Below are 15,549 nucleotides of genomic sequence, written 5' to 3'. Positions count from 1 at the left end.
AAGCGCGCAACGGAATTTCATTTGTCCCCTGTAAGGGCTTATCTTGAGCTTCACTGGTCGAGAACGTAGTGGCGTTTACGATATCAATACCTTGGACTGATTGTATTCAAATACACGCGACCGTCTGTCTCCTTTTTGATGGTTGAAGGGCAAACAAAAGGTTGTAGCTTATGTTACCATATTTTCACTATATATTAGACTGAATTCCTTCCTTTTGTCGTTGATAAGCTCGTTCATACAATTCAAACTACTTCCTCAAGATAACTGTGTCAGAAACGCCGCAATGGAAGGGTCGAATACTGCCATCCCAGGCACCGTCACCTTGGTGGATGTCAACCACGATATTGCTGCTCGTCATCTTGAGCATGGCGACACCGATATTATTCTAGTCCCCACACCCTCTTCGGATCCCAATGACCCTCTGAACTGGTCCCCGCGCCGGAAACTTTTAGCTACAGTTTGTGTGAGCTTGTATGCATTGCATTGAAGAGCTTAAGCGCTATCTTGATCTCCTCAGATACAGGGACCAAGTCGCAGCTGACGGTCCCCAAAGGATGTGCTGACTCGAGTACAGATATACTTTCTTTGTCGGCCTGGCCGGGTCGATGTTATACGCGGTGCTGGTTCCGCTGTCTGAAGAACGCGGAATATCAATCGCAACGCTAAACCAGGGTACTGGCTACATGTTTCTTCTTGCTGGCTGGGGTCTACTGTTCTGGCAACCTTTTGCCCATCAGTATGGGAAACGCTTGACATACCTTATATCAGTCCTGGGGGGGATCGTAAGTCTGCACACCGTGTCTTCCTCCTTTGTCTTGTCTTCCGAGGACTAGACTGATCTGATTGACTCTGGTTAGGCAGTGACGATGTGGGGGTGAGTAGCCCCGGGTTCTGCGGGCTGAATCCCAGGGTCGCTGTTCCTTGTCATTATTTCCTTGATAATGACCAGCTAATCGCTATCAGACCATATTGTTCGACTAACGCCCAGTGGATTGGCCGCTGCATCCTGCTCGGTTTTTTTGCAGCACCTACCGAAGCTCTCCCAGAGATCTCCATCACTGACCTGGTGAGCCCTCAAGATTCTTCTTCAGCTCTGACAACTTGGTTGCCGGCTTGCACTCACACAATACCCGCTTGCTTGCTTAGTATTTTACCCACCAACGAGGAACATACATGAGCCTGTACGCCCTCGCTGTCTCTGGAAGTAACTATTTCGCGCCGGTCATCAGTGGGTTCATTGCCCAATACCAGAGCTGGCAATGGGTGTTCTATTACCCAAGCATCTTCATGGCGGTTATGTTCGTCTTCCTGTTTTTCTTCTTGGAGGAAACGAACTACGACAGAAAATTGAATAGTATAGCCGACAGCAGCGACCAAAACACTTTAGATCCTGCTGCGTCCGAGAAGGAAGCCGGCCAGAATAACACCAATACATCTATCGAAAGCGTGGAGGCTCGCGATGTCACCACGCCCACGTTCCTGTACAAAAAGAAGCCGTACTGGAGGAAACTGTCGCTATTGAACGTGAGCAAGGGTCAAAACGTAATCTTGCTCCGGCTGTGGCAATCGCTCTACTTGTTGAGCTGGCCGATTATTCTTTACTGCGGGTACGTCTGCTTACCTATCTGCTTACCTATCCCAAACTCTTATGGTGAAGCCACCAAAGTCATTGATTAATCCTTTTCCTTTTTGGGATAGGTTCTCATACGGCTCCTATATTATCTGGTTTAGTGTCCTCAACGGGACCGCATCAATTATCCTGGGGTCCCCTCCTTACAACTTCAAGTACGTCCACGCATATTCCAGAGACCGAGTTTTAAAATCTAATCTAGTATCAGGTCCTCATGGGTTGGTCTGAGCTACTTGTCTAGTTGTCTGGGAGTGGTGGCAGCGTGAGTGAGATCCTCAGATTTGTCGGTGGGCATGACAACTAAATGGCATAATATCGGCAGTGTCTTCATCGTTGGCCCCTTCAGCGATTGGCTCAATCTCAAACTTGCTCGACGCAATCATGGCGTTCTGGAAGCCGAGTATCGATTGTGGCCCTTTACAATCTGCCTGTTCCTGGTGCCGGGAGGCCTGCTCTTGTGGGGCGTTGGTGCGGCGCACCATGTCCATTGGTTCGGCCTCATAGTAGCCGAGTTTATTATGGCGTTCTGTGTTGTATGTGGAGTGACGCTGAGTATCAACTACATGATAGACAGCTACCGTGAGCTCAGTGGCATTGCCATTTGCGGTGTCATTTTTGTTCGGAACACCATGGTGTTCGCTATGGGTTATGGGTAAGTCAGGGCTCGCGTTTCCTTTCTGCTTGCTCTCCTTTGCTATTTCCTTTCTGGGTTATTCAAGCCGGCCAAATACACGTCACTGATTGTTTATAGGATTACTCCATGGGTCACGGATCTGGGGTATCAGAACTGCTTCATTTCCGCCGCCTTTGTTGGCATGGCTTGTGCATCGTTGTATCTGGTCATGATCAAGTTCGGCAAGAGGTGCCGGATTCGCTCGCGAGAGAGATATTGGAAACTGCTGGCCAAGAATAAAGAGCAAGGAGTGCAGCCGACGGAGCATTAAGTCGTCGTATCACAAACCCCGGTATATCTTTCCCTTTCCGTCCTGCCAAGGGCAGGGGCCAAGGTTAGAGCCATTGTAATGGGTTACCGTGCTTTTTAAAGAGGTAATGAGAAAGAATCCATGAAAGTAAATTGGTGAAACTGATTTCGATCCATCCTGTACAGACATAGCTGTCTGGCGACGTAGCGCCTGCAGAAACGGCTGACGAAGACCATATGAGTAGGTTCGAAAGACTTCTCTATGTTCGGCACGGACGGCAATAATGGTCGGCACTGTATAGACATGAGCTTGATCTTTTCGATATGGTATGTGTGATGCACCTGGCCGCATCTGCGACATCGAATCCGGTCCCAGACCTCTCAATGCTACACGTACGTCCTACAGCTTCGGCAATGGCCGTGCTAAGCCGATCACGCCATTGACATACACCCGAAATGATTGTCTCAAGCACCCTTGCATCATCAAATCAAGAATGATAGGCTGTGCTTTGACTACTCGGACTACATATGAGCCGTTTTGCTGAACCGTCTCCTTCCCGGTAGCCGTGCCGGTGGTCTCGACCAGCACCGCACCGATAATCATGTGTCATGCTGGGTCGCGGTGCAGACGCGCTATTATCTAATAATTGGCCAAGTTAGTTCCTGGGCGCCCGGCTCCACCAGTTTGCATCGGTGAAGGCGTGTGATGACGCTGGAAATGCAGGTGGGAGGGATGCAGAGTGCGGATTCTTGGTCCTAGACACGTTGTTGGAGCGTCAGTGCACTGCACTCGTGTTTCGCCTCAGTGCAAGGGTCGGTCACCAGGTTCAGCACCGGATTGCCGGGAATGGGGCGGATTGGAACGCACCCAAAACGACAAAAAATAAAGGATGCCGAGACTGGGGCTGAGGAGAGAGACGATTCGCAACACGTAGTCCAGAATGTTTGATATTCGTCACCTGAGCGGAAGTTCCTCGGCTACAATTCCAGGACGAGAGAATGCGGCGACCGGCGACTGGGGAAGGGACATTCTCACCCAAAGCGAGTCGGCAGTCCGGGGAAGAAAGAAAATCTGGGGAAGGAGACCACCGAGCAGACGGCGTGATTGGATGGCCACCCCGGCCACGGACCTCTTGGCCACTCAGCACGCGTGAGCGGCAGAATTTTTTCTCGACATTTCCAGGGTTGGACTGTGCGGGACCACCACCCCTTGTCGTCATCGCCTCTCCTGGACACGGCAGGTCACTCCTCGGCTGGTGCATTATTACTGATCGGCCAGGTACCGTGTGGGACTAGCGAGAGCCCTAGACCGGATCGACTGAGAGGAGGGGGGGATGAATGGGTCCGCAGGATGCGACAATGGGGTCATTGTGCAGACCCCAATCCCTCGTTCGCTCGCCGTGTACACCATCTGAGTCGCAATTGATGTAGAGGACTCTGTTCGTCGTCGCCATCTCTCTCGACATGTAATCGACACCTGACGTGCTCGGACAGAGCCGAGCAATGTAATGAAGCAGCTGGCCAGATGTTTCCCAGATGATGCAAGAGTGGATGCGGTGAGTGGTTTTTGTGGTTTTCTGGGGGTAATGGAAATGCTGGTTGGTGGGGTCGAGGTTTCTGTTACGTACGCGGGATCAGATGACCGTGGGCCAGGCAGTCGGCGTGGGTGGTTTATAGACAGGAAGGGCCAGTGAGGGCCCAGTGAGGGCCCAGACTGCCCTCACCAGCCCATGTATAACAACAGACAGACTAAACCCCACCGGGTCGGTCTCCTGACTTTATTACTCGATGAAAAATACGCAGGGAAAATCCACACCCACTCCACCGCGTGTGACCCGTGGGTGTCCCTGGCCGGCGAAACAAGAACTATATAACCCGGACCCGCCGTGTGTCATGGCAACAGATTTTTAACTGTCAAGTTGGATTCTATTCTTTGCAACACACTCCCTGCCTCACATGGCCTGGATATTATAGCCTGTGCTGAACTAGCAGTCCCGACTGTCTCTCATTATCATCATGCCAACTAAAACGTACCGCGTCATTGAGCCGCACCCCTCGGTGCCGCACACCACACGCCCCGCCGTCTACGCTGGCCGCGGGGGCGCAGGCAACGTCGTCAGCCTGAAGAACACCAAGACGACCAATTCGCAGACCGCCACGGGTCCGGCCTCGCTGACCCGTCTGGACTCGCGCGCCCCATCCACCTTCATCACGGGCCGTGGAGGCGCCGGCAACGTCCACAGCAGTGGCGAGCGCGCCATCTTCAGCTTCGACGAGGAGCTCGAACGTGACCTCCGCCGTGCCGCGCCGGTCTACCACGTCGGCCGTGGCGGCGCGGGAAATATGATCTTCGACGATTCCAGCAGCAGCAGCCTGAGCCGCAAGTTCTCCGCTGGCAGCGCTACCACTGCTAGCAGTAGTGGCTCCACGGCTGATCGCGCTGCCCAGAAGGCCCGAAGAGGTCTGGAGAAGGGCTGGGGCAAGCTCAAGGGCATGGCCTAGATTGCTTTTCGACCGCGATCACGATCTCTTGGGATTCGTCCCATTTTTCATGATGACTACGACATACATAACGACCCCCCATAAAAGTTCGTGTTCTTTTCAACCTTTTTCGATTTTCTCGACGACGTTTTTCTCTCCTCTCTTTGTTTCTTTGTCCTCGCCTCCGCACCGTGTGGGAGCCACTCCCATTCCGGGCCGAACAAAGACACAAAACAAAGAGGATAGGTTGAGAGCAGCCGAAGACCTATCACCGGCCATTCTACGCCTCGTCTGTTTACCGCGTGTGTCGCCTAATTACCCCTGTTCTTGGCGACCATGTCTTCAACAAGAACAAGATCAACGTTGCTTGCAACTGAGTCCTTGACTCGTCGATTTTTCTGCTACTTTTCCTCTTTTAATCCTGCTTTGCTTTTATTGGACATTGAAATCTCCTCACTCCAATCAACCATCATGTCATGGGAACCCGGCGTTTTTCTCTTCCATCTCGGAACAACACCAACACTCGCGCAGCTTGCCTGTCGAGTGCTTCACGTTCTCAGGGTATCGGGTGGTTTCGCATTTTCCCGCTGGATCGCTTGCGCCACGACTACAAGTGCTAGACCCTTGCTCTTGGTTTTCTGAACGCATCATCTCTCGGAGTCTCCTTGTATCATGTTCATGTTTTCTTTTTGGATGATGTCCTCTGTTATTACATATTCCCCCGATATCGCGCCATTAGCTACTACTTTCTAGCTTCTGGTTTCTCATCCTAATGGATTATTGCATGCTGCCTATTCGGTGGCTGTAACTGCTGAACGTGCAAACTCTTATTGTGTCTCGTAAAGAATAAGCAAGACAATGTGCTGGCGTAAACGTGACGTGGCTGAACCGATGGCGACTGGCGACAATACTGGCTTTTGCGGATGGCACGGTCGTAGCCGTGGGTATGCGACAGCAGCCGTGCCAAGCCGATCAGTGTCTTGGGTGATCTTTTTGCGCTAAAACCGCAAGTCATGTACGTAGGTGGTCGCTTTTTGTTACAGTGCGCCCCGCGACCGCCTACAGTAGCGACCGTTATTGCCTTCCATGTTAGGAACATAGAGATGTTTTTTCAAACCCTAATCACATGATAAGCTAATCTCGATAAGGATATTTATGTATTTAAAGATCAGTACTGAGGTTGAATAGTTTAATACTATGCGCCTGAAATCATGAAATAAGCTATATGTTCATGTTTTGCAATAGGCCCCCAAAAAAACCCCACGCCTACCTACTGTCCTTCTAACTCAAGCGTACCACCAGGTCAACCCGCCAACAGCGCCCAAATCCGTTGCAAAATGGCACAAAACCGCGATCCCTAGCAGCGTAAGATGATCGTCCATATGATACGCAGCAAGGACAAACTCACTACATTACAAATGGCCAAGCTAGCGAAGTATAGTGAGCGTTCTATCACTATCATACGCAAGAACATGCGGATGTTCAATGGTCTCAGATCTCCCCCAATCCCTCCCGGCCCGCCACCGAGCATAACTCCTGTGATACTACACGCCCTCTATGACCACGTCACTGAAAACCCCGGCCTATATGTCGAAGAGATTGGCTGTCTTTCTATGGAACGAGTTCAACATATTACTATCATTATCTAGCATCAAACGTGCTCTTTCCTAGGCTAGCTAGAAGAAAAAGAAAGCCTAGCAGAAAGCCAAAGAATAGAACCCTCAACAACGAGATTTCTACTAGTATAAACTATTCGAGTTTCGTTCGTATCATCTAGTTTTAATTGATGAATCCGGATGTGATGAAAGGGGTGGGATATAGGCAGAGTAGTTCTTTACTACTCGGCGTGAACTCTGCAAATAATGCCACTTACAATTCCTAGCAATTAATATGCGTAGAATAACCAATACTACCTGAGAGCAGGCCTGAAGACTCACTTGCGAGTTGTGCAACCATTTCGGGATCGGGTTGAGAGTACCTGTCTCGACCATTCCTGTTTGAACATAACATCTCGGGAAGGCAATCAGCTTTTCATTCCAAAACTTTGCACGAGTAGGCCGTTCCACGGCAGACAATTTCAAGGTAGCTTGCAGGCCAAGGGAAACCGTTTGATTGTTCAGCTGAGGGGCAATGCAATCGAGACCTAATCATCTTTTGACTAGCGTACCCGAGGATACGAACGTTGGTGGCGCAAAAGCCACGGCAAGGAGAGCCTTAAAGATGGTTGGTTGAAGAACTAGCCCCTAATCCCAATTTTAGCTGTTCCATGCAGCCAAGGCTGCTGCGGCCAGTGTACAAAAAACTTCCTTTAGGTTGGCTTTATGCGGTAGGACCAGTCATCACCGGAGATGATTCTTTCTACCGCCCACCGAGTTTATTGTTTGGGGCTGGGGGCTTAGGATCTCCAGGAATAGGACACATTTTGAGCGATCCAGTCTAGAAACAACTGACGCCGGCGAAATGCCAGTCACCAAGGCATAGCCCGGAAAGTTGGTATTGAGTCTGCCTAGCGCTAGCAGCATGAATATAACCTGCAATAGACTCCTCGCATTCTAACCATTAAATTCAGAGTCACCATTCAATTACTGTGCAGTATTAAGTTACTATTACTCGCTCCAGATGTTTACAGACATACAGCAATTGGTGCTTCTTGCTACCCTTGGGCTTGCTCCTTTATGCGCTTGTTCACCAATTGCTTCTTTCAATTATATTCCTTCCCGAGTCAACTTAATCCATCGCTCAAACCTAGGGGTCAATCTGGTCCGTCGGAATAAATATGACGTTGAACAGATCTCAGAATCAGCTGTATTCAGCCCTCATAGAATTCCGAGCCCTATTACTAACTGTTACTACAGGGCTTCTGGTTCGGAAACTTTGACATTGGAAATTCGAAGAACCTAAGTATGTTAATCGACACCGGTTCATCTGATGTAATTATCAATCCCGGTCTTTACAAAACTGGCCCAAAGTCAACCAATCTCCATATGCGTTTTGAGAACTCTTATGGTACTACAAAGAGTGATGGCTCGGGAACGGGCTCCGTATGTAACCTCCCAATTCTTTGATACTGTAGATAATTGGCAAACAGCTAATAGAGTATTTGTTCTTATAAAGGTCATTGGTACCCTGTACAATGATACCGTCTCTTTTGGGTCCCTGGGTGCTACTCAAACTATTGGCTCCGCGAAGGGTGCTGCCCAAATCCCTAGTGACGGAATTGTTGGATTTGCTGGAGCAGCAGTGGCTCAATTCCCTAATGGCGCTGCCCCTTGGTTCCATACGCTTTGCAATGAGGGTAAAGTTGCTTCCTGTAGATTTGGTGTTGCATTGGGATATAATGGAAACGGCATTCAGGTGCTTGGAGAGCTCGACAAATCTCTTTTCGAGGGAGACCTCACCACCACATCTATCGTCCAGGAATGGGCTATATTTGCTGATCTTGCAATTGGTGGAAAAATTATCAAAACTGATGTCCCGGTGGAGCTGGACACTGGAACAGCAACAATAACTGGGTAAGTACTCTCCCGTTCTTCGCCTACAAATTGGCATAGCTAAGACATGATAGTCCTGTAAATGATGTTCTGTCAATCTTCAATGCTACATCCATTCAGTCAGTGGTACACAATACTACAGATGGTGTGACTGTGACGGGGTATTTCCCCTGTGATAAGCCGCCGACTATCGGGTTCAGCATTCCGTCTCGGGCAAATGTGTCTACAGCTGTGAACGCGAACTCAGGAAGTATCAGCCACAAGAGTGCAATTTTCGACATTGCACCAGAGCAGTGGATTGCAGCCGACAATGGAAACAATAATTGCACTGCCGTTCTCTCTGGTGCTACTGTTCCTTTATATCCCACCTTATGGGTTGTGGGTCAGCGTAAGTCTGCTCAAATATCTCCGGTGTTCTCGCAGTTAATAGACTATAGCATTTTTCCATGGCCTCTATATCGACCACAATGTCCAGGATGGGAGCATGGGATTTGCAAAAGTTAGGAACCAATCAACGCAGAATGGGACTCAAACATCGACCACGCTGAGCTCATCAGCCACGCCGACCAATATGGGAATCTCTTCCACGCAGATTAACGGTTTCTGGTCATTTGTCGTGTTCGGTGTTGCAGCTTTTATGTTTTAATTCTGGAATGTTCGTCGTGCTTTCGTCGTGACTTTCGTGCTATGTGTCGTACTCTTTTACTTCCTCGAGATGTTGGAACCGAAAGAGGACAATGGTCGTCCTCTATTTGTATTGAATCGACGCGATAAGTTCGAGATCATGAGGTGACAACAGTCGATAGCACTCGCTTAGTTATCCAGAGGCATTTGCAGCTTGGCTTAACAGGCCATCACAATAACGAAGTTAACTAGTATTGTGGGGCGGTAATGAAATGTCCGGCTGAATAATGAGGCAATAGACTGGCTGACTGCCTGGAGCGCTAGTATACAATGTGTATAGATGGGTACACACACACACACACACACACACACACACACACACACAGAGAAGAGAGAGAGAGAGGGTAGTCTGCTTTGTTGTTTTGAAAAGTCAGCGTATACTCGGACTCGATTCAAATAGTAAATCGGACCCACGAACAATCATTACAAGGACCATGTGGCTCCCGCCCTCTATTACCGCTAACAGAGCCATTTTGTGCTTCTCTATACGTCGGGCATGTATCTGATGTAACCAAGCCGTCCTTTCCTGCCGTGTCGGAATTCAATGACTCTTTGTCAAATTCTTTCGGGTTCATAGTGGTCGATTAATTCGGAAGGCTAGTATTGAATGACAGCGAATATTGCGTTTCACTAGGTGAACCAGAGGTCGCAAATTGAAGATTATAGGCATGCTCTTGTAGATAACGAGAATATACGGGGAGTGGCAAATTAAACAACCTAAGGTATAGAGGAACCTGATCGGCTAGGTAGAATGTGTCTAAACCGAAGAAAAACTTCTAGTGCTTCCTCCTCGTCATCGCTCAGTTCCCTAGACGAGAACGAAGTCCTCAATGAAGATCTAAATCGACATGAAAAGAGCCGAGCGAGCGACTGGGTATATTGGAAACAATTCTGAGGTTGTGTGGATGCAACGCTTGGAATCTGAGGCTACATGGCAAGTATTATTACCGAGTACGTACAAAACTGGTCATTTACGTATAATTCACATCAGGTTTATTGTATCACATGATTAGGGTTTGAAAGAGCGTCTCTATGTTTCCGACATGGAAGGCAATAACGGTCGCGACTGTTCACTTTAGCAATGCCACTGCACTCTTACGATTGATTCTCTCAGCCCCCAACACCAAGACACACTAGTCTAATCTGGGAGTTTTCCGGAGTACCCCTACAGCTGCTTGACAATAGTTATAGTTATCAATAGTTATAGGAGTTTATTATATCAGCACCAGGGCTTGGTACTTGATATCTGAATCCGCACCTTCAGTCGTCAGGTTGAAGAACAGTTTTACCGTAGACCTTGGTGGGGGGTGGGGTTTAGAGAAATACATGGACTTAGAGCGAAGTTAGGGAATATAAGGATGTTTGGCAAATCAACTCCTGTGCACACCCTGCCTTTCTATTCATGGCCCTCTGCTTTCCACTGTAGAGAGATTATGCCAGCGTATCAGGGAGCGCCAAACGGTGAGGCAAATCAACCCTTAAAGGAATTCACTGGCCCTATAGTGCGTTTAACAACATACAAATGGCCCCCAAGCCCCCTTCCCGACTTGTTGGGGCTAGTACAGTAGTGTGGGATACAAGACCCCTATTATGGAAGAATATCACGTCAAGTCCCTGTAGGGTCCAGCTGCCGGAGGATTTAAATTTGTCCATGAATAGGCTTGTCTCGCTCATCCCAAGCTCCAAATTCTACCGAGGAGCCACGTCAATATTTTGAGCCCCCCATAGTATCTATGATAAACATATTGCAAGATGCGAAAACCAGAGCTACGTCAGGTTCTGGCTTTATCGGGGATTTTGGGGCTACTCAGCCTATACTGTCTGTTTGCCCTCGTTGAACCTATGCATCCCAGCATTTGTATAGCAGTGTTCGCTGACCGAAATCATAGCTTTGCTGAATAAATCTCAACCTATGCCCCTCGCACCGACGACAACGCCCCAGCCAACGATCGGCAAAGTTTCAATGATACTTGGTGGTCACACGATCTACGATAGAGGCACGATTTATGACATGGCGCTAGCATCACACGAAGAGCATAGCCGCCGGCACAATTATCCAATGTTCATCCTTTACGAGCCAATCATTGACGGCCTATGGAACAAACCCCTTATCATTCTATCCACGATACTTCGGGAATTGGAGAAGCCCGTAGGTCAGCGACTACAGTGGCTTTTGTGAGTTCGCGACCCCGGGCATTATATATTGACCCTGAACTAATGAATATAAATATTGATCTAGTTGGTTTGATAGTGACACAGTACTTATGAATCTGAACCTGCCACTAGAGACCTTCATACCTCCTTCGAATCTCTCAAATTTCCATATCTTACTCTCCAAGGATCAGAATGGATTAAATAATGGGAATTTTTTTATCCGCGTGCATCCATGGTCCGTCGAGTTGCTCAATTCCGTGATTGCATACCCCTTCCTGAACCCAGGTTTTGATCCGCTTTGGGGTGACCAATCCGCCTTGGTGAACATTCTCGATGAAAGTGACTATTTTGCCCGATCTACCGTATATTGTCCGTCGCGATGGTTCAATCCCTACAGGAGGTCTGAGAATGGGGAATTACCAACAACTGAACCCTTACCCGATGACATGCTAGTACATCCTGGAGATCTCCTTGTTCACTTCCCGGGGACAGAGAATCTAGGTGCACATATTTATCCATATATTACTATATCCAAAGAGGAACGACCGGATTGGAGCATGCCTTTGAAGGATACGGGATATATAGAAAAGACGGCTTTGTTTTGGGAGAAATTCAGCCTTTTGCCCATTGAGGATGAATAGATACGACAAGGTTTCGTCCGTCAGTCCTTTCCAAACCTATGTTCTGATACTACAGATAAACGATTGCAAGACTATCCTTCGCTGCAAGTTCTGCTATCAAAGTTGGGTTACCAAATAAAGTTAACCATGAACAACTTAAATACCGACTCTATAGCTGGATCTGACCATTCTGGATCTTGATGTACTCTTCACGTGTGAATGGAACGTAGTTGGCTTTGTTGGGAGGCAGCCAATACAGTTTATCCCCTGAAGCCTCGGCCTTTTCAATGTCACAGCCCTCCTGCCTCAGCTTACCTTTCTGTAATTTCATGGTACTAGTATACCCCAAAGCGGACGTGAGTCTCAAGAAAACGGGTGCTGCGTACCGGGGCATCAGCGCCAAGGCATGTTCCGCCAGCCCTTTAAAGTCAAACTTATCCTCCGACAGACCCTCCGAAAGCACAATTGCTGCACACCCAGCTCTCCCGTCTGCATTGGGGACCAGAACGCCATAGACATTGCACTCCGCGATTCCTGGGAACTGGCCTAGAAGATCGGAAACTTCATTTGTAGAGACGTTCTCCGACTTCCATCGAAAGGTGTCGCCGAGACGATCTGCGAAATAGACGCAACCTGTCTCTTCCTGTCGCATCATATCGCCAGACCGAAACCACATGTCATCCTTTTGGAAAACATCACGAATGAAGCGTTTTCGGGTCGCCTCTTCATTCTTATAGTAGCCCTGGAAGTGAACCTTTGCCAGCGGAGCTGCCGGGTCAATCCAATGAATGGTTTCCCCTGCCTCTCCTCGGGGGCATTCCGTTGCAAATCCTGTTTTTGGGTCGCGAAGTATCTCCTGTGTGTCCACATCTATTCTCACGATCTTCTCCCGGGGGCCATTGATCATGTTCCAAAGAAGGCCCCTAACACCAATGGCATGCCGGCTAAACTCGCCCTTGTTTAGATTAAACATCGAACCCATCCCGTCGGTGGCAGCGTAGAGTTCGTGGATGATAGGGATTCCAAACCGCTGTCGGAAGGGCTCCCAAACATCAGGCCTCATGCCATTGCCCCAGGCCATCTTCAGGTTATGCTGTCGATCAAGCGGGCTCGGTTTGCCATTGAGAAGATATCGGCATAGCTCCCCGACATATTGCATAATATCCGCTTTGTGTGTGACAACTTCCGGCCAAAAGGTCGAATGGGAGAATTTAGTTCTACATATATTGTCAGAACCCGCCTCAGAAGAAGAGATATGTCGTAAGCCATAGTGGATAGGAGAATAGTTACCCCAGAATGAGAGTGCACCCGGCATGTAAAACAGCGGTAAGGCACAATGTATGCGCCGCGCCATGGAATAGTGGCAAGCAGGTATAAAAGCGCGTCGTAGGCTTCAGCCCCAGGTAAAGAGCAGTTCTGAGGCCACTGTAGACTTCGTAAGATGTAGCCTTGACGAGTGCCTTAGGCAACCCAGTGGTGCCACTGGTAAACATCAGTAATCTGGGCGAAGTTGGATCTATATTGCTGCGTTGTTCTGGAGGCGGCGGGGTTGCGTCAAAGGGCAGTGATGAGAGGTATTGCTTCGAGTAATACACCATGGTGCATGATTCGAGCTTCGGTGCGACTGGCTCAGCCAGATGTCTAATTTCCTCATCCACTAAACAGTATCTAGCCTCACACAGCTAAAGAGAACAAGTCAACGTTCTGAATCCCTTTGAACAAAATTATTGTTGTAACTTGACAACGTACGTACCTTGATACAATGTTCGAGGGACTGGCTCGTCAGGTTGTAGTTAATAAAACATGGAACTGCTCCGACCGAGTCTATCGCAAACGACATGATCAGATACTCGGGGCTGTTGGGTCCATCGAGGGCGACCATCTCCCCCTTTCGCACTCCCAGCTCCTCGAACAGCCAGTTGCCGGCCTTATTGACATCTGCTAGAAATTGCTTATATGTCCAGGTCCTACCATCGGTGGGGAATATCAGGAACAAGTTGTTGGCAATTGCGGGGTTTGCGGCATGGTCTTCCAGAACATGGTACAAGAGCAGCCGGTCCTCTTTGACTTTCTGAGCAACATATTTTTGTCCGGCACTGGGGTTGTTGCTCAAGAAAAGGGCCTTGATATCGTTGCGAATGTGAAATTTGGCATCTAGATACCCAGCGAGAGTGAGAGATCCCAGTGCTGTGGCGGCGATTGTTCCTGTATGGGCCAAGAAGATCAGTTATATCTTAATCACTAGTTAGTAGTGCTTCTGTTTGCCTACCTGCCATGATAATTCTTTTCAAATATATTTTACCTTTTCTAGCGGTTCGTTCTTCTTACAGAGGAGAGTATTTAAGGAAATTAGAGTCTGGTAATAGTAACCCCTCTTTTTTGCGGAGAACGGCACACGAAACTGGGACTTGCGATCTCCAATGATCAAAAGACTGCGCGGGGACAGCTCCCACATTTCCTCGGGCCGAGCAACCATGCTCATACCAATGCAGCGCCAATAGTGTGGTGAATAATGAAATGCCTTTCTTTCACGGGTGAGGCCTGCTGAAATCCATATAATTCATCCTATGGAATCGCCACTAATTACGAAACAGCGACGAGATATACTATACCGGAAATACGTAGTTGTGATACATGATGTTGTGGTGGGGAAATCAAATAATCCGGGGTACACTCCACAACAGAAAATGTCTTTGCCTCCGGCGATGGGAATATTTAGACCCGCATAAGTTTCTATTGCTCTCTTTTTACAGACATCTACACTGCGACGCCTCAACTCAGGTTCATTACGATGACAATGACGCTGGTTATCCGCCGGCGGCAAATATCCGCTTCTTATTTTGGTCTCCTAAAAAGACCCTTGGTGATTGAAAGCGAAGCGAAGAATGACTTGCAAGAAAGACCGAGGAAAGGCCGAAATCTGACTAAATGCATAGCTTAAGCATTCACAACCACATTGTAAGAAGTCCAAGAGCCAGCATCAGTACAACCGCCATTAAACACCCCACTACTCTCGTGCATTCCAGGTACGTCACTATTGACTTCACAGGAAGCACTCTCAAAGAAGATCGCCTTCCACCAAGTCGGAGAATATGAGGATTCAGCCTCAACATAGCAGTAATCATAGGTCCCGCCGAGGCTGGTGCATGCGCCTTGAGCATCCGAGCCGGATGCAACGAGTGTACCGCCGGAGCACTACGTGGTAAGTCAGTACCCATCAGTCAATAATTTCTGATTGTAGGATAACTGTAAGATTCAATCAAACGTACGGAATTGCCGCAGTAGAGAGACCAGTCGGCGGTGGCCACGGAGGCGAGGGCGAGAACCAAAGTAGTGTAGTATTTCATTTTGAGTCCGGCCTAGATTAGTTCTAGTCAGTATTTATTTCCTGGCCATATCATTGAGGGGTAGAAAAGTACTTAATAATCTTTGAAGTGAGAATATTCGGGTTGTATGGGTATGTTCCAAGGTCGTTAGTCCTCGGGAGATCATTCAGATTATATAGGCGAATATCATTCTTTTCATTCATCCTTTGCCAAGCCCTTCATAGCGTGGTCAATAATACCG

The 15,549-nt window shown here is 48.5% G+C and overlaps 5 protein-coding genes across 5 annotated transcripts; 3 read left to right on the top strand and 2 right to left on the bottom strand.

The window, feature by feature from the left end:
• Positions 1-283: 283 nt before the first annotated feature.
• On the top strand, positions 284-2,574 carry N7474_006577 (MFS transporter; the record flags this gene model as incomplete). Its single annotated transcript, XM_057197987.1, has 9 exons — positions 284-471; positions 575-782; positions 858-874; positions 964-1,066; positions 1,147-1,607; positions 1,732-1,785; positions 1,839-1,892; positions 1,953-2,282; positions 2,382-2,574. 9 exons carry the CDS (start codon positions 284-286, stop codon positions 2,572-2,574), a joined length of 1,608 nt encoding a protein of 535 aa, XP_057051427.1.
• Positions 2,575-4,568: 1,994 nt separating this feature from the next.
• Positions 4,569-5,054, top strand: N7474_006576 (DUF3602 domain-containing protein; the record flags this gene model as incomplete). Its single annotated transcript, XM_057197986.1, has 1 exon — positions 4,569-5,054. The coding sequence occupies one exon, from the start codon at positions 4,569-4,571 to the stop codon at positions 5,052-5,054; it is 486 nt and encodes a 161-aa protein (XP_057051426.1).
• Positions 5,055-7,936: 2,882 nt separating this feature from the next.
• Positions 7,937-9,170, top strand: N7474_006575 (pepsin-like aspartic protease; the record flags this gene model as incomplete). Its single annotated transcript, XM_057197985.1, has 4 exons — positions 7,937-8,074; positions 8,148-8,545; positions 8,599-8,912; positions 8,962-9,170. 4 exons carry the CDS (start codon positions 7,937-7,939, stop codon positions 9,168-9,170), a joined length of 1,059 nt encoding a protein of 352 aa, XP_057051425.1.
• A 2,981-nt stretch (positions 9,171-12,151) lies between these two features.
• Positions 12,152-14,464, bottom strand: N7474_006574 (fatty acid transporter protein; the record flags this gene model as incomplete). Its single annotated transcript, XM_057197984.1, has 4 exons — positions 14,311-14,464; positions 13,732-14,187; positions 13,273-13,639; positions 12,152-13,199 (listed from the first exon to the last, which is right to left on the bottom strand). Exons 2-4 carry the CDS (start codon positions 13,862-13,864, stop codon positions 12,152-12,154), a joined length of 1,548 nt encoding a protein of 515 aa, XP_057051424.1. The 5' UTR covers positions 13,865-14,187; positions 14,311-14,464.
• A 455-nt stretch (positions 14,465-14,919) lies between these two features.
• N7474_006573 (uncharacterized protein) lies at positions 14,920-15,329 on the bottom strand (the record flags this gene model as incomplete). Its single annotated transcript, XM_057197983.1, has 2 exons — positions 14,920-15,177; positions 15,252-15,329. The coding sequence occupies 2 exons, from the start codon at positions 15,327-15,329 to the stop codon at positions 14,920-14,922; spliced, it is 336 nt and encodes a 111-aa protein (XP_057051423.1).
• Positions 15,330-15,549: the final 220 nt, after the last annotated feature.

The sequence above is a fragment of the Penicillium riverlandense genome (genome assembly GCF_028828495.1).
Source record: "Penicillium riverlandense strain IBT 135883 chromosome Unknown utg000006l_segment0_segment0, whole genome shotgun sequence".
NCBI lineage: Eukaryota > Fungi > Ascomycota > Eurotiomycetes > Eurotiales > Aspergillaceae > Penicillium > Penicillium riverlandense.
This window is presented reverse-complemented; position numbering and strand designations above follow the sequence as displayed.